The 26,660-nt window shown below is 35.9% G+C and overlaps 1 protein-coding gene across 1 annotated transcript; it reads right to left on the bottom strand.

The window, feature by feature from the left end:
* Window positions 1-14,699: 14,699 nt before the first annotated feature.
* Window positions 14,700-20,037, bottom strand: LOC128204342 (uncharacterized). The gene is made up of 4 exons (XM_052905756.1): window positions 19,929-20,037; window positions 19,417-19,609; window positions 16,161-16,282; window positions 14,700-15,373 (listed from the first exon to the last, which is right to left on the bottom strand). The coding sequence occupies exons 2-4, from the start codon at window positions 19,581-19,583 to the stop codon at window positions 14,700-14,702; spliced, it is 963 nt and encodes a 320-aa protein (XP_052761716.1). The 5' UTR covers window positions 19,584-19,609; window positions 19,929-20,037.
* Between the last annotated feature and the right edge of the window lie 6,623 nt (window positions 20,038-26,660).

Here is a 26,660-nt window from a genome sequence, read left to right as displayed (position 1 = left end):
GTTTAATTATAATTAAGTAAACACAACTCAAACCTCTATAAATTAGTTTTAATGGTGACAGCTGTTTAAAAAATCGTTTTAATGTCTAGTTTATCGTATGGAATGGCTTGCGTATTCCCCGAATATACCCCTGTTTATGGCCCTGGTGTCACGGCACCAGTTTTTCACAAGGTGTTATTGAAGTAACAACAAAACCCTAATTTTATATCATGACTGGTCATGAACAAAATATAAATATATTTATAATATATTGATATTCAAGTTTAGTTTCAGCTTTCAGAAATTATTTATATATAACAGCATATACGAAGCAGTCAACAAACATGTACATTTGTTGTCGTTTAAAGCTGTAAATGTAATATGATCTGCGTGTTCAGAGAAGTATACTTCATATATGATCATTAAGTAGCTATAATAAACTCGGTATAGAAACATAACAGTAGTTGTACCTTATAGATGAAACCAACACGATATCGCGAATGGTAGTTTTCATATTTGATGACATTTTAGATAAGGGTTAAGTTTTAATTGCATTTGCCAAAAGGATGATTCGTGAATGGTAAGGTAATTAATTTTTACAATGTGAGAAGGTATCTCTGAAGGGGGCGGTTTTTTAAATTTTAAACACAAAATTATTATTTAAAACATGTATGGGAATTTAGAGTGGTATTCAATACTGGTATTAATTGGATCTAAGAATGATGAAGCTAATCGGGTTGCTCGATAAAGATACATCAGACCTATCCAGTGAATGGCGTCATTGATGTATAACCATATGATTGACAGAAGTTGTGTATTGAACATCATCCAAGGTACTTAAGTACCTATAACATATACAAAAAAATATTCTGATCGCTGAATGGGTATTACCCGATATGGCGAGCGAGGGTAAATCAGCTTACCCGCCACCCCCCCACCCCACGAAAAACACACACACACACACGCACGCACACACAGATGCACGCACACACACACACACACACAAACAATGGAGGTGGAGATTTTCATCGATCATTAACAATACGAATAGTTTTAACTAAAATGAAACGTCTACTTAAAGCTGCTCTATCCCAGATTGGCCGATTTGACATTTTTAAATGAGTCATTTGTGCGTAAATGTCTTGAAACCATTGATATAAGCTTAGTGACAAAAGATCAGATGGCAGTTGTTGTCGTTTTTTTCATATTAACGTTCGAAAATCAATTTCTAATGGCTAACAAAGCGTGAAAAACGTTTTGAGAAAAAATATTTGGTGCTGTTGTTGGCTCAATATTATATTATGGGTTTTAGTTAGTCAACAGAAATAGAAAGTTTGCAGTTGAAATTTTGTAAACGATAATAACAGGTTTGAATAAACATGTGTTATGCTACTGTATATGGAGAACTCCACAGATATGCTTTATTATTGATAGATATGTAAGAATAATAAGATACTGGTTAAAAATCTTCAACAGTAATAGCATTGTAATTATTACAGCTTCTGTATAAACAGGTCATTGACAACTGTAATAAAGGTTGGGTTTCTGATGTAAAACACACTTTTAAATGATAACGGACATGCTTATGTTTTTAATAGCCCCAATACTGTTAATGTTAAAGCATTTATAATCTAATTAAAGTGTAGATTAATATATACGTTTAAACACGTATGGTATGGACATACCAAATATAGTTCTGATTTGGATATATATAGATATTTTCAAAACATCATTTGGTTACAAGCAATATCAGTGTGTGTATACCACGTGATAAATTACGTCATAAATGCTACGCCGGAAGGCAATAATTGCTTCGAATGAAGACTTAAAACAAAAATAACTTCACTATTTCTTCACCAATTGCGATGAAAAATAGCGCAGTCTACGCCTCTTAAGGAGCCCCGCCTTCGGTCATTTACCAGAGTTTGATTGAGAGTTTAGTTTCTTAGAACACTTCGACAAACCTTTTCACAATACGACCGTCTGACTTAGCACTGTCAAAACATTATTTTGGAAACAGGTTTGTCGAAGTGTTTGATTAAACTATTTACCTTATCAAACTTCGGTAACAAGACGAAGGCGAGGCTCTTTAAACGGTATAGACTGTCCTTCTTTTTATTTAAAATGGTGTAGTAAAAGAAAAGTTATCTTTGATTAAATATTCATTTTAAGCAAAATATTGCCTTCCGACGTAGCATATATGACGTACTTTTATCACGTGGTATACACATACTGAATATTAAGGTTTAATATGTTAGAGTTTACGTTTACCCTTTTGCTTACGTAATAACATAAATGATAATGAACGGTATTGTATATGTTGTAATGGCAAAGAATTAGACGATAAGTTTCATTTCATATGTGTTTGTCGATGTTATTCCCAACTATGAACAAGCGTTATTACTATGTAAATTCATCTGTATTTAAGTGTCATGAATTACTGAGTTCATGTTATAAGAATGAAATTATGAATGTTTGTAAATATATGAGAGAAGCATTCGTTATACATAGCTCACCTTTTAAGTAATGCAACATAGTTTTAATAGCTATGCGGAAATTTGTCTCACTGCCAATGCAAACATAAGTATCATATTGTATTTAATTTAAATAAGCTTATAATTATTTATTCCTTTATAAAATTCCATGGTATATATATGAGTTTAGATGTGTGACATATATATGAATAACTGTATTTATTACGACGATGTACACTTGTATTAGTCGAAAAGGCATGTCTGTTCTGTTCTGCTCTGTTCTGTTCTGCACAAAACGATCATTCATTTATAAGGGAATAAAGCTTACAAACATGAGATGTTACGTTTCTCATTTTCAATTAAGTGATTTTTACGCCTATGACCATGCTTTTTTTAATAATTTGAAAAAAGTTTTATTCTAATATATATATATATATATAAATCTTTAAAATATACCGAAACATATTAGCAACTAGCTTTACGGCTTTGAAATTTGGAAAAACACCCCTTAAACCATAGTAGGCAGGGCCCCAGTTACCAGTTTCTCAGAAAAAAGTGTCCGGGCTGCTATACATAATCCGTGATACTGATTATGTAGGAGGATGTATTTCATTTACGAAAAGTGCTGTTGGCAAAAAAATATCTCTTGCGAAAAGCCAAAATCCAAGATGGCCGCCAAATTAAAAAAAAACCTCTTACATAGAAAATCCATCTCATTAGGGAGTTTTTGAAGTTCTTAGTAGTATTAATTTGTCTAATTTAAGATAATACATTTTCTCATACATGTACTTTAAAATTGTCTTTGTTGAATTATTATCTATATTTTTTTCAAAATATTAGCAAATTTTACATTGAAATGACCAAAAAAACTTTAAAAATAATAGATTTTGACGTATGTGAGACAAAAAATGATGAAAAATAAAGTCCTAGAAAGTTTCTAATCCCCTCAAAATATTTTTAGTTGTGTTTTCTACATGGAGTTTTCTACGATATTGAAAATTGATGCACGAATTAAGAAACCAACAAGGTTTCCTCAAATGTTCGCTTACTTTATCGTACAGATGCAATATAAATCCTTGGAAAATGTTGACGATTTTTATGTACGTGAAGTTAGCGGCCTAGTGGCCTAAAATTGTATAGGCCGCCTGGCTGCTAAATTCACGCCGCTAGGACACTAGGCCGCTGAACTGTGTGATCGACTTTTGTGAAAAAGTGTTGATAATCGCTTCAGATTGATAATGTGTGCATCGAAACAGTTAATTTATTATTGTTTTAGTAGAAAAAGCATATATACATGCTTTCAAATAGGAAACCATTTTTGGCCGCGAAACTGCTAGGCCGCTTACTTCACGCCGCCAGGCCGCTAGGCCGCTAGGCATAAAATATTAATAATTGCTTTGAAATAGAGAAAAGATTGGGCCGCTAGGCCGCAAACTTTATGCCGCTAGACCGCTACATTCACGACAATAGGCCGCTAACTTTACCTGATGTTGGTATTTTTAGTAACGGAAGGTATGTCCCCGTCTTTCATAGGTCAATGTTGGAATTTCTACATCGTAAGACACTTTTGAGAATGACTTAGGGGTACTTACTATGTAAGATTATAACTTAATAATTATAGCGCAAGTTAGTTTGCATTAACTATCGATACTTAACGAATAATAAGATAAATGGTTAAAGGATGTGGTGATCTTTTCAACATAAGAAAAGGAAATGAACACAACAAAAAAAGCAAATCACCGGCCGCATTTATAATGAGCATGTACAAGGGCCCAGAAATGTTTTGTTATAAATGATAGTACATGTTTACTCAAAACCTGTACTGTAAAATATTGATCAAGGCTTTATCTTCAAAACATGAAAATTTCAAGTACTGTCACAGGAATTTAGTTGTATGTATGTATCTTTTTAGGCCTTGCGGTCAAGGATAACCCGTGTAAGTGCAAGCACTTACATCAGACAGGGTCCTTTGTTTTTCTGAAAGTACAGCATGCTGAAGAGACAGGGGTTAGATACAAGGAAGTCCGAGTGCGATACCCTAGCTCTTTTTTCGAAAAGACCTCTTGGTTCTTTTACGTGCTCGGTGTAAAGCACCGATACACGGGGTACAGCTTTCCTGGGTAAAACCAGTACTGAAAACGTCACTTTTCCAAGCACTACCATTTAAATGCATAGCGCCAGGCAAGGGAGTTACTTCTACCAACTTTTATCTTCTTTCGGTATGACGCGGCCAGGGATCGAACCCACGGCCGCCCGCTCCGTAGGCGGACGCCTATTCTTACTATGTCATAGTCCCAGAGATCAGTCAGAAGGACATGCTTCCGTGTACAAAAATATATACACCCATTCAAAAAATCGATAAATTGGCGCAGAAGAGTTGCGCCCCTTTCCGGAAATGACGTAGGTAGAGGATAAGAAGATTCCGTTACGACGATTACAGGTTAGATTATCACTGCTCATTATTCAAAAATCATTCATATGCGCTTTAGTTTATGTCGAAACTGGTAATTAGTTTGCTTTTATTTGCTCTCATATAGTTCCTATAAAAAAACACTTTTCCAGGTAAAATGAATGCTGAATTTTATCAGAAATCCTGTAATCGTTGTAGGTGTGATCTCGGACAGTTTCTCGAATATTTCTTATCCATTTCAATTCAATGAAATAAATTGAACAATTTCGAGTGAAGCGATGTAACGCTGCATAGCAGCATCGCCACATAAACGTGTTTGTTTGTTTTTTTCGTTTATGCGGTGGTCGCCCTGTTTATGCGGCGACGCTCAACGTATAAAGGAGAAATTGCTTATATGGGGCGCAACTGTGCCTTTTTGCCACATAAAGAGGACTAATTTAACCATTTATCATAAAGCTAAAAAATAGAGTTCTAATATTTCAACAAAAACGATGGTGATGACGTTGATGAAGATGATGATGATGATGATGATGATGATGATGTCCGTCCGTCAGTCCCGAAATATTGTGACATAGGAGTCTCCAGAGTCACTTACATTTATTCATTTATTGTATGAATGATGATGATAGTGGTTGTGATTGTGATGATGATGGTGGTGGTTGTGATTGTTGAGATGATGGTGATGGTTGTGATGATGTTGTTGTTATGATGATGATTCATTAGGGCGAAGCATGTTACTGTCATTTTTAAAAAAATACGAGAATGATGATGATGATGATGATGATGATGATGATGATGATGATGATGATGATGATGATGATGATGATGATGATGATGATGATGATGATGATGATGATAAATATGATGATGATAATTGTGAGGATGATAATGGTGGTGGTGGTTGTGATTGTGGTGTTGTGGTGATGATGATGGTGGTTGTGATGATGTTGTTGATTATGATGATGATTAAGATTAGGGCGTAGTATATTACTGTCATTTTGAAGAAAATACGGGAAAAGTAGGCTGGCAAATTGGTCAAAATTAAGGTAATATTTTAAAGTTAGGCAAAAATTGAAAGTTGAAAATAAATTATTATTCCCCTTGGAGTGTTCAAATCTACATTTTATTGGTTACAAATGACTAGTGCATAAAGCACAATCAATGAAAGAAAGACGTCCATGATGACCCTATATCAGTCATCTGAGTCCTCTTGTTCAAGTGCCCAAAACTAATGTTGTGTTGAATTTTTAGGAAACAATATCGTCTTTCAAGGTTTTCCTTTTGATGCTTTGGTAACCAGATATATACGCTGATGACCTAGACGTGAATAAATTTCACAATCGCACAATTACCAGTGGTTCTTCACATTGAAATAATTCTTAGCTCACCTGAGCACAAAGAGCACATGTGGAGCTGTGAGTATTGTTGGATTTCTGTTGTTTGTCCGTCGTTAAAAATTGACTTTTCTAGAAACGTTTGAAATGACGTTGAAAGTGCGCATTGTCAAGGGTACATGCTCGTCAGTCTGACAAAAAGGCGAGAATATATGTTACGTCGTACGACGATTCAATTTTCAGATTGTCCCAAATGACGGTGTTGTGCGTTGTCGTAACATATATTCCCGCCATTAACGGGCCAAACGTCATTTCAAACGTTTTCGCGTGAAGATCAATTGGTTTGGTTCACATTTAAACCGATCTTACTAAATCTTTGTCAGAATTTACGTCTTAAAAAGTCTAGTTCAAAGCTTGGTTAAGTGGACACAAAAAACGATCTTTATGAAACTTTATCAACCACTATCGTACTAGTATGTGTTTTAATCTGGGATTTTATGCGGCGAAAGTGTGCCTTTTTGACACATAAGAAAGTCCTGTTTATGCGTTGAAAATCACCGCATAAACATGGTCGATTTCGTTTATGCGGGGAAGCTGTTATGCGGCGTTACAAAGCGAAATCTAACACATTTGTTAAATCTATTTTACCGTGCTTCATTCATTTTCAGTACCACTTTATGTAATAGTTAGATGACATAAAATGAATTATTAGTGATTAAGAATGTGTGGATTGAGCGTAGCGAACGAGTCCTTCTTAATCATTAAGAAATCACTTTATGTCATCTAATTGACACGAATAGGATATCCTCCTAAAACATCGAAATCCCTTCGAACATCGCCATTTCATTCCGCATCACTCATTTTCCGCACTTAAAATTCGGAAAATACAAAACACGTTGGACCTTATCTGTAATATACACTTGAACAATTTGATATAGTACGAATCCATACATAAATCCTGTAAATGATATGTTTTCTATACATCGTTGTGTAGGGGCGTATGGGTTATGAGGACCGACATCTAATGGCATAAGACAAATCCTGTAAATATGGTTGACAAACGGGCAGTGGTTTCTGAGTTTTCCCCAAAACGAGGGTTTATTTCAGTTTTTCCTCGGACAATCGACCACGTCTGTAAGCTCAGTCTTCTGTCAAGGATGTTGTTACCTCGACATATTGTGCTGATGTTGCAAGTTCATGCTGGTTCATGGTAATCGGTTTCCTAAGTGCTTGTCTGAGACTGCCAAAATAATAACATTGAATTAGTATTGTTTTTGTTGTTTTCTCATGGGGTTTATAGAATAGTACTCAGAGAAGAATAGTGAATAGCCGATGAGCACATCTGGTGTTCAAATGCTTGATCTGTATGTGCAGTAAATAGTTCACTAAAATATAAATATACTGTTAGTTAACTGAAATAAAGCTGAATTTGTACGATTTTAGGGAGGATGGCATCGGGCGCCCGTTGTTTCATATAAAAGTAGCTATAGGGTTTTTGACATTCTAGAGGTTCTAGACGAGTTAAAAGATGCTAGACCATTCTAAAGGTGCTAAACCATTCTAGACATTCTATGTCGCTCTAAAGGTGCTAGGCCATTCTAGGCGTTCTATGTCGCTCATACGGCTCTAGGCTATTCTAGACGTTCTATGTTGCTCTAGAGGTTCTAGGCAATTCTAGGCGTTCTATGTCGCCCAAGAGGTTCTAGGCCATTCTAGACGTTCTATGTTGCTCTAGAGGTTCTAGGCAATTCTAGGCGTTCTATGTCGCCCAAGAGGTTCTAGGCCATTCTAGACATTTAAAGTCACCCTAGAGGTTCTAGGCCATTCTAGGCGTTCTATGTCGCTCTAGAGGTTCTAGGCCATTCTAGGCGTTCTATGTCGCTCATACGGTTCTAGGCCTATCTAGGCGTTCTATGTCGCTCATACGGTTCTAGGCCATTCTAGGCGTTCTATGTCGCTCATACGGTTCAAGGCCATTCTAGACGTTCTATGTCGCTCTAGAGGTTCTAGGCCATTCTAGACGTTCTATGTCGCTCTAGAGGTTCTAGGCCTATCTAGGCGTTCTATGTCGCTCTAGAGGTTCTAGGCCATTCTAGACGTTCTATGTCGCTCATACGGTTCTAGGCCATTCTAGACGTTCTATGTCGCTCTAGAGGTTCTAGGCCTATCTAGACGTTCTATGTCGCTCTAGAGGTTCTAGGCCTATCTAAGCGTTCTATGTCGCTCATACGGTTCTAGGCCTATCTAGGCGTTCTATGTCGCTCTAGAGGTTCTAGGCCTATCTAGACGTTCTATGTCGCTCTAGAGGTTCTAGGCCTATCTTGGCGTTCTATGTCGCTCATACGGTTCTAGGCCATTCTAGACGTTCTATGTCGCTCTAGAGGTTCTAGGCCTATCTAGACGTTCTATGTCGCTCTAGAGGTTCTAGGCCTATCTAAGCGTTCTATGTCGCTCATACGGTTCTAGGCCTATCTAGGCGTTCTATGTCGCTCTAGAGGTTCTAGGCCTATCTTGGCGTTCTATGTCGCTCTAGAGGTTCTAGGCCTATCTATGCGTTCTATGTCGCTCTAGAGGTTCTAGGCCATTCTAGACGTTCTATGTCGCTCATACGGTTCTAGGCCATTCTAGACGTTCTATGTCGCTCTAGAGGTTCTAGGCCTATCTAAGCGTTCTATGTCGCTCATACGGTTCTAGGCCTATCTAGACGTTCTATGTCGCTCTAGAGGTTCTAGGCTATTCGAGACGTTCTATGTCGCTCTAGAGGTTCTAGGCTATTCTAGACGTTCTATGTCGCTCTAGAGGTTCTAGGCCATTCTAGGCGTTCTATGTCGCTCATACGGTTCTAGGCCTATCTAGGCGTTCTATGTCGCTCATACGGTTCTAGGCCATTCTAGGCGTTCTATGTCGCTTATACGGTTCAAGGCCATTCTAGACGTTCTATGTCGCTCTAGAGGTTCTAGGCCTATCTAGGCGTTCTATGTCGCTCTAGAGGTTCTAGGCCATTTTAGACGTTCTATGTCGCTCTAGAGGTTCTAGGCCATTCTAGACGTTCTATGTCGCACTAGAGGTTCTATGCCATTCTAGACGTTCTATGTCGCTCATACGGTTCTAGGCCATTCTAGACGTTCTATGTCGCTCACACGGTTCTATGCTATTCTAGACGTTCTATGTCGCTCATACGGTTCTAGGCCATTCTAGGCGTTCTATGTCACTCTAGAGGTTCTAGGCCATTCTAGACGTTCTATGTCGCTCTATAGGTGCTAGGCCATTCTAGACGTTCTGCGTCGCTCAAGAGGTGCTAGGCCATTCTAGACGTTTTATGTCGCTCTAGAGGTGTTAGGCCATTGTAGGCGTTCTATGTCGCTCTAAAGGTGATAGGACATTCTAGACGTTCTATGTCGCTCTAAGGTGCTAGGCCATTCTAGACGTTCTGCGTCGCTCTAGAGGTGCTAGGTCATTCTGGACGTTCTGCGTCGCTCTAAAAGTGCTAGGCCATTCTAGAGGTTCTGCGTCGCTCTAAAGGTGCTAGGCCATTCTAGACGTTCTATGTCGCTCTAAAGGTGGTAGGCCATTCTAGACGTTCTCTGTCGCTCTAAAGGTGCTAGGCCATTCTAGACGTTCTGCGTCGCTCTAGAGGTGCTAGGCCATTCTAGAGGTTCTATGTCGCTCTAGACGTTCTGCGTCGCTCTAGAGGTGCTAGGCCATTCTAGAGGTTCTATGTCGCTCTAGAGGTGCTAGGCCATTCTAGAGGTTCTATGTCGCTCTAGAGGTTCTAGGCCATTCTAGAGGTTCTATGTCGCTCTAGAGGTTCTAGGCCATTCTAGAGGTTCTATGTCGCTCTAGAGGTTCTAGGCCATTATAGACGTTCTATGTCGCTCTAGAAGTTCTAGGCCATTATAGACGTTCTATGTCGCTCTAGAGGTTCTAGGCCATTCTAGACGTTCTATGTCGCTCTAAAGGTGCTAGGCCATTCTAGACGTTCTATGTCGCTCTAAAGGTGGTAGGCCATTCTAGACGTTCTATGTCGCTCTAGAGGTTCTAGGCTATTCTAGACGTTCTATGTCGCTCTAGAGGTTCTATGCCATTCTTGACGTTCTATGTCGCTCTAGAGGTTCTAGGCTATTCTAGACGTTCTATGTCGCTCTAGAGGTTCTAGGCCATTCTTGACGTTCTATGTCGCTCTGGAGGTTCTAGGCCATTCTAGGCGTTCTATGTCGCTCTGGAGGTTCTAGGCCATTCTAGGCGTTCTATGTCGCTCTAGAGGTTCTAGGCCATTCTAGACGTTCTATGTCGCTCTAGAGGTTCTAGGCCATTCTTGACGTTCTATGTCGCTCTAGAGGTTCTAGGCTATTCTAGGCGTTCTATGTCGCTTTAGAGGTTCTAGGCCATTCTTGACGTTCTATGTCGCTCTAGAGGTTCTAGGCCATTCTTGACTTTCTATGTCGCTCTAGAGGTTCTAGGCTATTCTATGCGTTCTATGTCGCTCTAGAGGTTCTAGGCTTTTCTAGACGTTCTATGTCGCTCTAGAGGTTCTAGGCTATTCTAGACGTTCTATGTCGCTTTAGAGGTTTTATGCCATTCTATGTCGCTCTAGAGGTTTTAAGCCATTCTTAGGTGTGAACTTTTCTAGAGGTTCTATGCCATTCTAGAGGTTCTAGGCCATTCTAGATGTTCTTGGCCATTCTAGAGGCTCTATGCCATCCTAGAAGTTCTAGGCCATCCTAGAGATCTAGGCCATTCAAGATGTTTACAATGTATTTATTATTTGAGGGCCTAGTGCAAAAAAAGAAATTCATGTACTTGTTTAAGTTGCGATTGGAAAAATAAGGCTTCCAAAATTTAAGTCCATTGAAGCAAAAGGTATCCGAATGTGTAAAACGCCTTTTTTTCAATAGGCTGTTTATAGAAAATAAATGTTGGCATATTTGACATTGTTCTGTTACAGTGCCAAACGGGGACGTTTGGCCTGGGGAAATGGTGGACAAGCTGGTGGAATCAACCGTGGTTGCAGCAAAGGGCAGAGTCAAGGCCGAAGAGGAAACAGATTTTAATTAGGATTTTGGAGTGTAAATGGTTTTTAATAATGATTATAATTCTGATAATTATAAGATCAGAAAAGCATGTGTTAAAAGTCTTAACTTAAATATTGTATGACTAGCTGAATCACATTTGAAATGTAATGAACAAATATTTTTGAATGGCTATAAATGGTTTGGAAATAATGGTGATGACATTCACATTAATGCCTAGACAGGATCAGGCGGAGTAGGTTTATTTGTAAAAGATGATCTTTTTTCTGAATATGATGTTTCTGTATTATATCCCTCTTTCGAGGGTATGTTATGAGTCTGTCTTAAACATAAATTTTCAAAAATATGTTTATATTGTTGTGTTTGTTATTTACCTCCAAAATCATCAATACAATTAACTGATGTTAACACATTTTGTGCCAATTTCAGTACAGCCAAATGCAGATAATGTCATTTTTCGGGAAAATAGTATTCAAAATGTTGTTTTTTTCGGGTGATGTATGTGAGATGCTTTTTGGAACTGTGAACTCCTTAGAACAAAGCATTCAAACTCAAGAAAATATTGATCAATCCTATACATTACTGTCCTCACTGATAGAGTGTAAATTGTTTGATAGAGTGCCTCATAGGAAAACAGTGTCTGTGAGCTCTGTTAATAATAAGAAAAAAAATTATACAAACCTTGGTGGAGTGAATTTTTAACTGAGGGATGGAATGATGTTTGTGTACATTAAAACTATTGGCTTGTAGCCACTGATAGATCTAGACGGCCATGAATATTTTGTACTGTAGTAAACGTAAATTATTTGACAAGGAAGTACACAAAAGTAAACGTAGATATTGGTATAAATTGCAGTGTGAGTTACTTGAATCTGTTGAAAACGATTCAAATACATTTTGGAAAATATTGGTAAAACTGGTGTAGTAAAAAGATGCATAGAATACATATGGAAATTGTTAATACAATGAAATCATGGATCTGTAGAATATGATGCTTTTACAGTGTGAGATCACTAGAAATGTAAATTTAGTAACTTGCTAAATAATGAGTCCTCAGTTGGGAGTTGTAATGATTCACTTATAAATAGTTTAAATGGTGGAACTTTTTAAAATCTGTATTTTTGAAGTTAATAAAGCCGTCGAAAAGGCACGGCAGCAAAAGAGTTCCGGAGGTTGATAACATTTCATATAACGTTTTTAGAAATGATATTGAAACGGGCAAAACTCCGTCAGATTGGGGTAAGGGGGTTCTGAGCCCAATTCTTAAGCCAGGTATGGCTGACCCAAGGCAACCTCTTAATTATAGGCGTCTTATCTTGCTCTAACCATGTTTAAGTTGTAGTGTTCTGTTCTCATTGAGAGACTTCCTCAATGGTTAGACAATAATAGTAAAATTGTAGTGAAGTACTGTTGATCACTGTTGATCATTAATCAACACTTAGTTCTGTATTTCTGAATTAGAAAAACAATCCGCTTTTGCAGCATTTAAAGACTTTAGTAGGGCAAACGACTATGTTAATCGATCATTATTATTTTGTAAGCCGAAAAGCACGCAATACAGGCAGCTTATAAGAATGTGAATATACGTCTATACGTCAAGGTAAATGGCATACTGTCAGAATGGTTCAACATAAATCAAGTTTTAAGACGGGAGTGTATTTTGTCCCCGATTTTATTTAATTGCTTTATCAATGATTTAGCTATAAGAATAAAAGTCCTAGACGTAGGAAAGGACGTTGGCAACAAAAAAAAATATCCATATTCCTACATACAGATGATATTGTATTATTAGCCTCTAATAAGAATGATCTGCAACAGATGTTAAATTATATTTATCAGATTGGTGTTATACAAAAAGCATGATTGTAAATTATTAGAAAAGCAATTTGTACACATAAGAAGTAATACTATGTGTAAAACAGACTTTAATTTCTCATGTGGTAATATGTCACTTTGCTAATAGATATGTGTATCTTTGCCTAATTTTCGATGAACATCTGGACTTCAACATTGATGCCAAGTTTGTATCACAGGTAGCAAGCAGATCTTAGGGGGCATTGATTGCAAAGTTCAAATTGTTTGGTGGTATGCCTCATCATGTTTATAAAAACATATATGACTCAACGGTCTTGCCAGTAATAACATAAGGGGCAGCCATGATTTGGGGTACTCGAAAACTTTCATGTATTAAACACTTCTGATGTGGATGGTGATATATGCTCGGAACCAGTGTTTGTTAAACAGTTAAAATGTATTGCAAACTTTTGGTATAGACTGTCGGCTATGGATCAGACAAGACTAAATTTCAAGATTTCTGAATGTCTTTCATATGCCAATAGGAACTGTAAAAACTAGCATTTTAGAGTAAAGAGTATTCTGTGTAAATCTCATTGTGGATATTATATAGACCTTTCTAGCCCTTCGAACGAGAACATATAGTCTATTTAAAACACTTTTAAGTGCCGCAATGTATGTATGGGTAGATGCGTGGCTCATATCAGTAAATTGTTTTATGACTAAAACTGGTCATAGTGGAAACAAATTAAGATTGCATCTGAAATTTAAATTTGAATGTGAAACTGAACACTGTGTTAATAAATTAATGCCATATAGTGATAGATCAGCACTTGCATAGATCAGAAGTGATGTTGCGCCAATAAGGTTAGAGACCGGTAGATATGAAAGGCTAGATGTTAATGATAGGATTTGTCCAATTTGTAATATTGAGATAGAAGATGAAATGCATGTGCTACTGACCTGTTCAACATAACTGAAACTCGTCAGTTACTGCTTCAAAAAGCTAGTAGTGGTAATACAATGTTTAACTCATATAATGATACGGAAAAGCATTGCTTCCTCTTATCTGATGAAAGAATTGTAAAATTTACTGTCAAATCATGCCTAAATATGTTAAAACTTAGAAGGAATGTGTTACACTTCTAAAGTAGAAATTGTTGTGCCATTAATGGAGCTTTTATCTGGATCTGTTTTATATTCCTTTTTAACTTTACATGTACTACCTTTTTAAAATGAAAATAATATGATAAGTTATATGTTCATTTTTTTTTACTTTTTAAATATCTATAAATATAAAATATGTGAAAATGCCTAACATTTTAAGTACTGCTTTGGATTAATCAGAAAACATAAAAAAAAATCACATATGCAACTTTAATAAACTTTTAGGTAACAAGAACAATTTTATTAATTGTTCTTTTGGTTAAGTGATAAACGAACGTTTTATGTATTTTTTTTATAATGTTAACATTTGTGACATAAAAACATTTTAGTTTTTAAATATTGTATTAAGTCTCCTATAACTTTAATGTTAGTGGCAAAGTACTTGTGGATATGTATTTTATTAGTTATATGAACTGTATATTTGATGTACATTGATTAGACGTAAATAAACTATAAAATATACACAGTATATATGATCTTTAACAATATGATCAGCTAATTATAACCATTGCTATGGCATAATTGCAAACGGAAGTTTATCAATTATAACAGAAATGTTGTCATTTTTATAATCATTTTCATTGTCAAACTGACGCAATCCTAAGTCTTTATAAACGTCTGAGCAATGTACGTTTATAATTTCATTCACACGAAATGACATTTCATGTCTATAGTTAAACGGATGAAACCCTGCTGCCTTATGATTGACATGTTCACCTTTTTTAAAAACAGTGACTGCACCCTCCTTTGGTGTGCCAATGTTGAGAAAATCATACAACATGTGTAACTTGTCTTCGTATCCGTCAAAGTCCTCGTACTGCAGTAAAATCACCCTACCAGGAAATTTTGCTTTTAATATTTTACCGGCAGAAATATCATCAGTCAAACGGGAGCACAATACCTCAGCATCATCACTTTTTTTCGAATCAGTATTGACGAATTTTCTGTACCATGTGGTTGTAAGTCGGCTGTTCATTGAACCGCGCGGGTCTCTAAAAAGCAGGACCATCTTTAATCGAGGATTTGACTCAAGCATTGATCCAACTATTTCGACATCTATACGTAAGATTTTCACCATTCTGTGTTGTGAGTGTTTACAGCTGTCTTGTAATACATGTGCACACCTTTGGACGTGTCTGTTGCCAAGGTTTTTAGTGCAGTTGACAAACGGTCTCCAACTGGCAGCTGAAGAAGCAAAACACATAGATATACACATGTAGTGCAGTAATGCCGTTTTGCCTTGAGTGACTGTCATTATTATTTTTATTAATGAAATAACGAGCTAACAAGACATTTCATATAAGAAGATGTTGCAATTTAAAAGTTTCCCAAAAGTTAGATGAACATGGATATGAATTTTTGTATTGAACATTTAAAATAGCGTCAACATTATGTGTTACCCCAAAAAGGTTTGGAAGCAAGACGTGCCAATGTCATAGTCCACTTTATTGAAAAATAATAACATAGACAGTTACAGTGTGTGTATACCACGTGGTAAATTACGTCATATATGCTACGTCGGAAGGGAACATTTTGCTTAAATTGAAGACATAAAACAATGATAACCTTTTGTTTACTACACCATTTTAAACGAAACGAAGAGCTGTCTATCCCGCTTTAAGAGCCCAACTTTCGTTTTATTTCCGGACTTTGATAAGGTGATTAGTTTCATCAAACACTTCGACAAACCAGTTTCCAAAATAATGTTTTGACAGTGTTCCATCAGACGGCTGTTTTGTAGAAAGGTTTGTCGAAGTGTTTTAAGAAACTTAGCTCTCGATCAAACTCTGGTAAAAGGCCGAATGCGGGGCTCCGTAAACGGCGTAGACTGCGCTACGTTTCATTTAAAATGGTGGGAAATAGTGAAGTTATCTTTGTTTAAAGTCTTTAATCAAAGCAAACTGTTTCCTTTCAACGTAGCATTTATGACGCAATTTATACAAAAAAAGTGTTAACATAATAAATTTCGTACGTGTCAATTTCCAGATGTAATCTAGAGAGGAGATCTGATTAACACGCTTGGCGACGTTACAGGAGAAGATGTCAGACAAATGACTGATTGCATTTACTGCAGATTTCTCGTCTGCCTCCGAGCTAGAGGGAAAATATAAAGCTGTGAATGAATGAACCCGTACGAAGTGTTCATACGTTTTTATGGTAACTTATAACGATCACGTTGTCTGCATACTTCGTACAGAACGAATACGCTATATTTCTTTCATGCTTTTCGATGAAATATGGAGTTTTATCAGTGAAATGACAACAGTGAAAATATCAATTTATATTTTCACTGCAAAATAAGGAGTGAAAATATCAATTTTCAAAACTACTTTTAAAATCCATTGCAGTGACTTGATCTGAACAGAACACTTAACTTTGGTCCAAAACATTTTGGCAATTAAAATTTTAAAATTTAAAGAAATGTTACATAAGGTTAAATAAAGATATATTTGAAAATTAACAACTTAGCGTTTATAAGAGAAATGTTTATCCCGTTTTTCAAACGTTTAATAGATCTTGAAGCTGAATGTTCGAACATTTGCTTTCATACCAAACATATTACAGACGTAAAACAACTGTTCGAACGTAAATAAAATGTTATATCATCGTTCAAATGTATTTTGAACTGTTTGTCGTTGTTATACGTAAAACGAACTTCCCGGAAAATTCAACCAACAATTTACAAATTTATTTTTTACCCCACCCACGCCTCAAAATTTGTCAACACACTAGCATGGTCCTCATTATTGCCTGGAATTCGACCTGTCGTCAAGCAAAACAGACTGGTCTCTGACAGTAAGATGACTGATTATCCATGTATCATGAACACACTCTAAAACTAAGAAAAATGTTTGACATCCAATGATTATCCGCAATTATTTTGCTTACACATTCGACCTTTCAATTTTTTCATTCAATAAATGGCGGCGTAGTAATTTGGTTATGTATTGATGCCCCGCTTAAAATAAAAGTGTTTTCGTTATTTGTTTAACATAGATGTACTAATAAAACTTCTTGATCTTACTAAAGAATATCAGAGAACTTTTTCTCAACAAACCGGAAATAGAAAACTGACAGCTACGTCATCAGCTATTATATACATAGAATTTCCGTGAGGGGCGTCCTACGGGTAGCGGCGTAAAAAACACTCTTTTTAAAAAAGGGGGTAATTAAGAAAATAAATTAAAATACTAATAAAACACCGAAAATAAGCATCAAAGAAACATGCTTCGCCATTCGAGAACTATGTTTTTCTATGACACTCTTGAAATATAATACAATCTTACACTGAAATAAACAAATATCCTCTATCCACTTATTTAAGAATGTAACGAATAATTATCACATTATCATAAGAGTTTGCCTTCTGAAACATTGAATGAAGAATCTGGTAACTTTATGAACGCAATAGTTACTTCTTTAAGAAGGTAACGAAATCTTATAACATTGTCAGATGAGCTGAAGGCAGAGAGACTGTGAAATGTTTAAAGTGCTGTAAATTAAAGATTTAAGACCATGTTATCAGTACTGTGTCCCAAAGAGATGAGCGAAGAATCTGTGAATTTTTTAAACCGCTATACAGTAAACACACTTTTGTGAGGAAAATTCACGTATTAAGACCATATTGTAACAGAATGTGTCCAAAAGAGATGAGCGAAGAAATAGTGTACTTTAAGGACAAGTATATTTCCTCGATGTGTATTTTGAAAGGTAACGGATAAAGACCACGAGAACGTGCACAGTGACGTCATTTTCACGAAAATAAAAATGGCCGCCCTATACTTGGTAGGCAAACATTTAAGCATTAAAAGCTTTAAAGGAATTAAAATGGAACTATCGGTGCAAGAAAATATGAAATTAGTTTTACCAATAATGACACCTTCCGTGTTTCAGTGACGAGTGCTACCCGTAACCGGTAAACCATCATAATGCAGCGAGACAAGGAAACGTTTTGTTGAAATGTTTTCTTTTACTCTATTTGCTGAGAAATGTTAATTATTCCAGCGAAATGGCTAGGGTCATTCAAGCAGAGATGCTTTTGAAACTGCTCCTAGGCTTGATCGACTCTAGCTGTGCTAACCTATTGAAATTAACATCAAAATCAGGCGATGTAAAACAGGAAATATTTGAAGAATGGAAATATTGCAGGCTTATTCTGAAAACACATATGAAAAATTTTTGAATTCCAGTCACTTGTTATTTTTCACAGCTAATGCCATTCAAAACATTTTGTTATATTTCATTTTAATACTTTCAGACTACATGTACATGCTAAGCATATGACAAATCCTTTATTATTCCACAAAATAATGTTTAAATTCATTTGAAATCATTGACAAATAAAAACATATGTATTATACAGTATAAAACATGGCTCACCATGGCTTCTGGTTGATAATTACCCCAGTGAAAATAATTGCCCTCGGGCAATTATTCCTTTCACTGGGGCAATTATCCACCAAAAGCCATGGTCAACCATGTATTATTCTATAAGTATACGATACTTGTACTGTTTTGAAAGGCAACCAAATACTATAAATAGATGGAGATTCGTAACGCAACTACAGACTACTTATCCCCTGGGAAGCCGCAATCTAAGAGTGTGGTTCTTGGGTGGTATGCAATATTCAACTTAAGTTAATCTTAGGGTCATACATCAATGACTTTATTCACTATATTAGTCAGTTATTACAACAAATAATCCGATTAGCTTCATCTTTCTTAGATCCGATTAAGACCAATATTGAATATCAGCCATGTTCTTTATTATTTATACTTTTTTATACTTTTACAAAAGGTATCCGAATGCTATGTTGAAATGCAGATTTGTAACGTTGGTTGCAGACAACTTGTCCGACGTGGAGCTTGGTGTTGTTCTTTACTATTTAAACTTGTTCGAAAGGTAGCGGATTGCTATGTCAGAAAGGACACCCATGTTGTAATCTACATGTGTCACGTACTCTGAGGAGCTTAAAGGTAATGAGTGTACTCTATATAGCTTTCAATTGAAAAGAAGGTAACGTATACAGATGTCAAATGGGAGTTCAACTGTGCTATCTTTTTCCGTAAAGCTGGAGGGAGTTTGATCCTAACCATTATGACTATGAATATTTATCTCGTGTTTAATGTTTGTACATTTTAACTTTCCCGACTTCATAATTACTACACGTTGACTAAGGTCAGTAAACAAAAGTTTTACTAAAAAGTAAAAAAAAATCTTATCATACATGTTTCTACAGCTTGGCTTCGAGTATTCGCAAAGGAGGTTGCGTCCCTTTAAGTAGTTCTTAATTCGTCCTTCTGCCAGCGGTTCGTACCAATAAAACACGTCCGCACGACGCCCTAACAAGTCCCCGAGAAAAGTAGATCCTGTTCTCTTGTAGGCAATTAACATTATATCTGTACCTCCTTGAGATAAAACTGTAAATAAAAGAAGTTCATATTTAAAATACAGGTTTCTTTTGACTCGTCTAATCTATTAATTGTATATGAAAATCATTATCGTATTAATACGATACCACATAAGTTTCAAAGTTAAACATTGATTGACATTTCTCTTACATGCTTAACTATTAATTTTTTTTCCATTAGATAAGTATTTCTCTTTTTTTTTCGAATCAACCAGTTGGCTGCCAAAATAATGGTTAAACATGAAAATATTATGTCGTATACTCTAACAAATATCTGTAAGTCTCTTATTGATATGGCCCACATGCAAATTCATTTAAAAGTGTTAAACCTTCCTTCGGTCTGCTTTCCAATATTTCTGTCAGCCTGCCTGTGTTTACCCAACCTGAAATTTATTTATTTTTATTTTGTCTTCTTGTGTCAAAGTAACTGTGGTGATTTTCTTTCAGGTTAATTATTTTTATTTGCTAAAACAAAGCCAATGGTTTACTTCTAAAATGTTTTGAATATTATCCGAATAATCTGCTATTTGCAAACATGGAACATTGTTTTCTGTCGAGCTAATTAAAGCTGCACTCTCACAGATTGAACTTCTTAACATTTTTTTGTCTTGGAAAGAGCCAATTTTTGCGAACATCCATGGAAACCAATTATATAAGACTGCTGACAAAAAATTAGATCGCATATTTTCATATTTAAGTTCAAAAATTAATGTTTTATGCATTTTTCTTAAACCGTTAGTAACCGTTAGTTTTTGTCACTTTCAAAACAATTTATATCTAATTTAAGCATAGAAAATTTATATAAACAGGCGGTTAATCAAAATAGAATAATGGTCGTAATAAATATTTTCAAAATAAACAAATGCTATATAAATAAAGAAAAAGCCATACAACCATGCTTAGTATCCAGGGTGAAAAACAACATTGTCAGTCCAAAAAGGACGAAAACTAAAATCAAAGTTGATTTATTTTGTCTCATTATATCAAACTCAATCCATTTATTGCTATAAAACAAATTGACAGGTTTCCACCTACTATTGAACAAACTATTGTGAAAATAGGCCGTTAAATGTATAATGATGTTAAGTCATGTGTAAAACACACGGACAAGCTGTCAGACTTTTTTTTGGAATGTCATTGGCTTATTTCAAGGAAAGATCCCTTCGCCGATATTGTTTAACGTATTAACCTGTTCAACCGTGTATGACTTTGACTTACACGAGAATATGAACTCAGGATTAATGCTAGACCAGCAACAGATCTGCAACAGATGTTAAATGCTTTATCAGATTGGTGTTATTTAAATAGCATGGTTATGAATGATAAGAAAAGTAAAATTGTACACTTTAGAAATAATAATCTGTGTAAAACAGACTTTAATTTTTCATGTGGTAATACAACATGTCATGATGTCACTTGATATTGTTGAAAGATATGTGTATCTTGGCCTAGTTCTTGATGAACATCTGGACTTTAACGTTACTGCCAAGTTTGTATCACAGGCAGCAAGCAGAGCTTTGGGAGTATTGATTGCAAAGTTCAAACTCCTTGGTGGTATGCCTCCTCATGTTTATAAAAAACTATATGACTCCATGGTCTGACCAGTAATAGAATATGGGGCAGCCATTTAGGGTGCTCAAATATTTTCATGTATTGAAGCCGTCGAAAACCGAGCTATGCGTTTCTTTCTAGGAACCGGAAAATACACACCAAACTCTGCTGTTGCTGGGGATATGGGCTGGGAGCCAGTGTTTGTTAAACAGTTAAAAATACTTAAAATGTATTGCAATTTTTTGGTGTAGGCTATCAGTAATGGATAAGTCAAGACTAAATTTCAAGATTTCTGAATATTGTCTTTCATCTGCCAATAGGAATTGTAAAAACTGGCATTTTAGAGTAAAGAGTATTCTGTGTAAATTTAATTGTGGGGATTATGTAGACTTCACTAACCATTTGAACAAGAATATTCTATTAAAAACACTGTCAAATGCCGCAATGGATGTCTGTGTAGATGAGTGGCTTGTATCAGTAAATTGCATTATGGTTAAAACTGGCCACGGTACAAACAAATTAAGGTTGTACCAGAAATTTAAACTTGACTGTGAAATTGAACACTATGTTAATATATTAATGCCATATAGTCATAGATCAGCACTTGCAAAGTTCACAAGTGATGTTGCGCCAATGAGGTTAGAGACCGATAGATATGAAAGGCTAGATGTTAATGATAGCATCTGTCCAATTTTTAATATTGATATAGAAGATGAAATGCATGTGAAACTTAACTGTTCAACATATGCTGAAATTTCGTTAGTTACTGCTTCAAAAAGTTAGTAGTGTTAACACAATGTTTAACTGCTATAATGATACTGAAAAGGTTTGCTTCCTCTTATCTGATGAGAGAATTGTAAAATATACTGCCAAATCCTGCCTAAATATGTTAAAACTTAGAAGGAATATTTTATACTACTAGATAAGAAATTTGAGTGCCATTAATGGATCTTATATCCTTAATTGTTTTTAACTGTACAGGTACTACCTTTTTAATATGAAAATAATATGATATGCAATATGTTTGTCTTTTTATGTTTTAAATATCCATAAATATTAAATATGTGAGTATGCCTAACAGTTCAAGTACTGCGTTGGATCAATCAGAAAATATAAAATAATTTGCATATGCAACTTTTATAGACTTTAAGGTAACAAAAACAATTTTAATAATTGTTCTTAGGTTTAGTGATAAGTTGTATGTATTCGTTTTATTATGTTAACATTTGTGACATAAAAACATTTTAGTTTTTTTTAAATATTGTAATAAGTCTCCTATAACTCTAATCTGAGTGGCAATGTACTTGTGGATATGTATATTATTAGTAATGTGAACTGTATATTTGATGTACATCGATGAGACGTAAATAAACTATAAAACAAACATTAAGACGTTGTGTATCTTGGCTGGGTGTCTGTATTAAGACGTTATGTATCTCGGCTGAGTGTCTGTATTAAGACGTTGTGTATCTTTGATGAGTGTCTGTATTAAGACGTTGTGTATCTTTGCTGAGTGTCTGTATTAAGACGTTGTGTATCTTGACTGAGTGTCTGTATTAAGATTTTGGGTATCTTTGCTGAGTGTCTGTATTAAGACGTTGTGTATCGTTGCTGAGTGTCTGTATTAAGACGTTGTGTATCTTGACTGAGTGTCTGTATTAAGACTTTGGGTATCTTTGCTGAGTGTCTGTATTAAGACGTTGTGTATCTTGACTGAGTGTCTGTATTAAGACTTTAGGTATCTTTGCTGAGTGTCTTTATTAAGACGTTGGGTATCTTTGCTGAGTGTCTGTATTAAGACGTTGTGTATCTTGACTGAGTGTCTGTATTAAGACGTTGTGTATCTTGGCTGGGAGTCTGTATTAAGATGTTGTGTATCTTGACTGAGTGTCTGTATTAAGACGTTGTGTATCTTGGCTTGGTGTTTGTATTAAAACGTTGTGTATCTTTGCTGAGTGTCTATTTTAAGACGTTGTGTATCTTGACTGAGTGTCTGTATTAAGATGTTGGATATCTTTGCTGAGTGTCTGTATTAAGACGTTGTGTATCTTGGCTGACAGACTGTATTAAGCCGATGTGTGTCTTTGCTGAGTGTCTGTATTAAGACGTTGTGTATCTTGACTGAGTGTCTGTATTAAGACGTTGTGTATCTTTGCTGAGTGTCTGTATTAAGACGTTGGGTATCTTTGCTGAGTGTCTGTATTAAGCCGTTGTGTATCTTTGCTGAGTGTCTATATTAAGACGTTGTGTATCTTTGCTGAGTGTCTATATTAAAACGTTGTGTATCTTTGCTGAGTTTCTATATTAAGCCGTTGTGTATCTTTGCTGAGTGCCTGTATTAGGAGGTTGTGTATCTTTGCTGAGTGTCTATATTAAGAAGTTGGGTATCTTTGCTGAGTGACAAAATAACCCATGACAATATCATGTTTTGTTGACCACTAACATTGAAGTTGGTTGTCTTAGAATAAAGGTCGGAGTGTAATTGTCTAAGAATAAAGGTCGGAGCGAGACTTTCTTGGAATAAAGGTCGGAGCGATACTGCCTTAGAATAACGGTCGGAGTGTGATTGTCTTAGAATAAAGGTCGGGGCGAGACTGTCTTGGAATAAACGTCGGAGTATGATTGTCTTAGAATAAAGGTCGGGGCGAGACTGTCTTGGAATAAAGGTCGGAGCGATACTGTCTTAGAATAACGGTCGGAATGTGATTGTCTTAGAATAAAGGTCGGGGCGAGACTGTCTTAGAATAACTGTCGGAGTGTGATTGTCTTAGAATAAAGTAAGGTCGGAGCAATACTGTCTTAAAATAAAGGTCGCAGTGTGACTGTCTTAGAATAAAGGTCGGATCGAGACTGACTGGGAATAAAGGTCGAAGTAGGATTGTCTTAGAATAAAGGTCAGAGTGTGATTGTCTTACAATAAAGGATGGAGCGAGACTGTCTTGGAATAAAGGTCTGAGCGATACTGTCTAAGAATAAAGGTCGGAGTGTGACTTTCTAAAGGTCGGAGCGAGACTGTCTTGGAAGAAAGGTCGGAGAAGGATTGTCTTAGAATAAAGGTCGGAGTGTGACTGTCTGTGAATTAAGGTAGTGTGGCTGTTTTAGAATAAAGGTCGGAGTGTAGTTGTCTTAGAGTTAAGTAAGGAGCCAGACTTTCTTCGAAAAAAGGTCGAAGTGTGGCTGTCTAAGAATAAAGGTCGAAGTGTAGTTGTCTAAGAACAAAAGCAGGAGCGAGACTGTCTTGGATTTTAGGTCGAAGTATGGCTGTCTAAGAATAAAAGACGGAGTGTAGTTGTCTTTGAATAAAGTAAGGAGCCAGACTTTCTTCGAAAAAATGTCGAAGTGTGGCTTTCTAAGAATGAAGGTCGGAGTGTAGTTGTCTTAGAACAAAAGAAGGAGCGCGATTGTCTTGGATTTAAGGTCGGGGTGTGGCTGTTTTAGAATAAAGGTCGGGGTGTTATTATCTTAGAATAAAGGAAGGCTGTCTTGGAATAATAAAGTGCCTTCTCATTTACAGTGTTGTTTATACCCATGTAGATTACCATATTTTGCTTTCTGAATTTAAAAAAAAGGCAAAAGCACACAGTTTATATCAACTCATGATATATCCAAAATCTGACAAATATTTAATATTCATTTAATACGTTTAACCACTGGAAACATTTCATCTACTGCATTTCTAATAAAGAAAGACAGAGATTTTAGTTGTGCCCATCAAGGGGAAACAGATGTAAAGAGACATGTTGCAACGAAATCTCATGTTGATAGAGAATCGTCATTGAAAGGAGAACCCTATCATGTTTAAAGTATCCCGTGCAGAGGTGTTGATGACAAACTTTATAGATGAACATAACCTGCCAATCGCAGTTGCAGATAATCGTGGACCTCTGTTTGAAAGCATGTTCACAGATTCTGAAACAGCAAAAAAACTACCAGTGCCAAAACAAAAACTTTTGTACCTTGTATTTCAAATGGAGCCTTGGCCTCAAGTTTTCATGATAAACTTGTATATCAGATGCAGAATTTACCATTTTCTCTTGCTACTGATGGTAGTAATGACTCTGACCTGACGAAAATGAACCCAGCGACAGTGAAAATATATGACGTGAATAGTAGTATAGTCGAGAATAACTTTTTAGACATGTGTACTAAAAAAGGCGCTTCTGCAGAGGCAATTTTTGAAGAGATCGACCAAGTCATGCTAAAAAACAAAATCCCTTGGGAAAATTGTGTAGCATTTTCCGTGGACAATGCTTCTGTAAATATGGGAAAACGAAACTCGATTTAGACTAGAGTTTTTACAGAAGAATGAGGATGTATACTTTATGGGTTGTCCATGTCACATGTCCCATAATGATGCGTATAAAGGTGCATCTTCGTTTGCAGGAATTTCAAAGTTTGATGTAGAGGACCTTGAAGTAGACATAGTTTACTGGTTCGACAAGAGCACAAAACGTAAGAATGAACTTAATGAGTTCTGTGTCTTCTGCGACTGCCAGATGGTTCAAATAAAAAAAAAACTTGAGAATGGATATACTCTGGAGAACATACATACAAAAGAAACTTCCCCTCTTATTTAATTTTGCCATGGTCGTGTTGATTATTTTGCCATGGTCGTGTTGATTATTCCCCACAGCAACGCAGAGGAGGAATGCGTTTTCAGCATGGTTAGGAAAAACAAGACAGATTTTCGTGCTTCATTGAAATCAGATGGCTCTCTAAGCTCCATCCTTACAGTAAAACTAAACGACAAAGTGCCTTCTCACAAATATGAACCTTCTACGGCATTGGTCGAAAAGTCGAAAAAAGTAACCTGGGAATACAACAAAGTGCACCAGTGAACTGCTATAGACCTATAGTAGACTGACTTTGGATGACAATAGATAATTTCATTATATCAGTTAAGGACAGAATTAAAACATGGTAGAAGTTATGTTGTTTGTATTTATAGTTAACAATAAAATCTTAATCTAATGGTGAGGAACTATCTTAACACACAAAAACACACTGAGTGTTTAGTACATGTAGTTAGACAGGTTTAATGACATTTAATTCGGCTATATACATTATCCCCTTACATCACAGCGTTGCTGTAGCTGAATTATTGTAAATTTATTCAACAAAAAAAATTCATATAAATTAAATTAAAGTTTTGGTAATATAATTGATTGCAAATGTTGTAGCAAACACCCAAGAACCCACCACAGACTTTCTAGGAATAAAAACAATTCCATTTCACCCTAGACAGCTATGTGCCATCGTAACATAACGTCTAATGGTACTCCTTCAGAGGTGGATTTTTAATTTTATATTTTAGTAATAAAGAAGTATTTACATGTTTGTACCAGATAAATTGAGTAGTTTGTATGCTATAAATCGTTGAAAATTTATAGACAAACGTAAATTATCCACATTGACTGGTAAAGAAAACATATTGTATGTGTTTACACGGGCTATGCTCAGACGGAAAGACAGATAAACAGACAGACTAGTGACTAAACTTTTCTTAAATC

This window comes from Mya arenaria, chromosome 10, assembly GCF_026914265.1.
Source record: "Mya arenaria isolate MELC-2E11 chromosome 10, ASM2691426v1".
Classification (NCBI taxonomy): Eukaryota; Metazoa; Mollusca; class Bivalvia; order Myida; family Myidae; genus Mya; species Mya arenaria.
The sequence above is the reverse complement of the archived record's forward strand: the minus strand, read 5'-3'. Positions and strand labels throughout refer to the sequence as shown.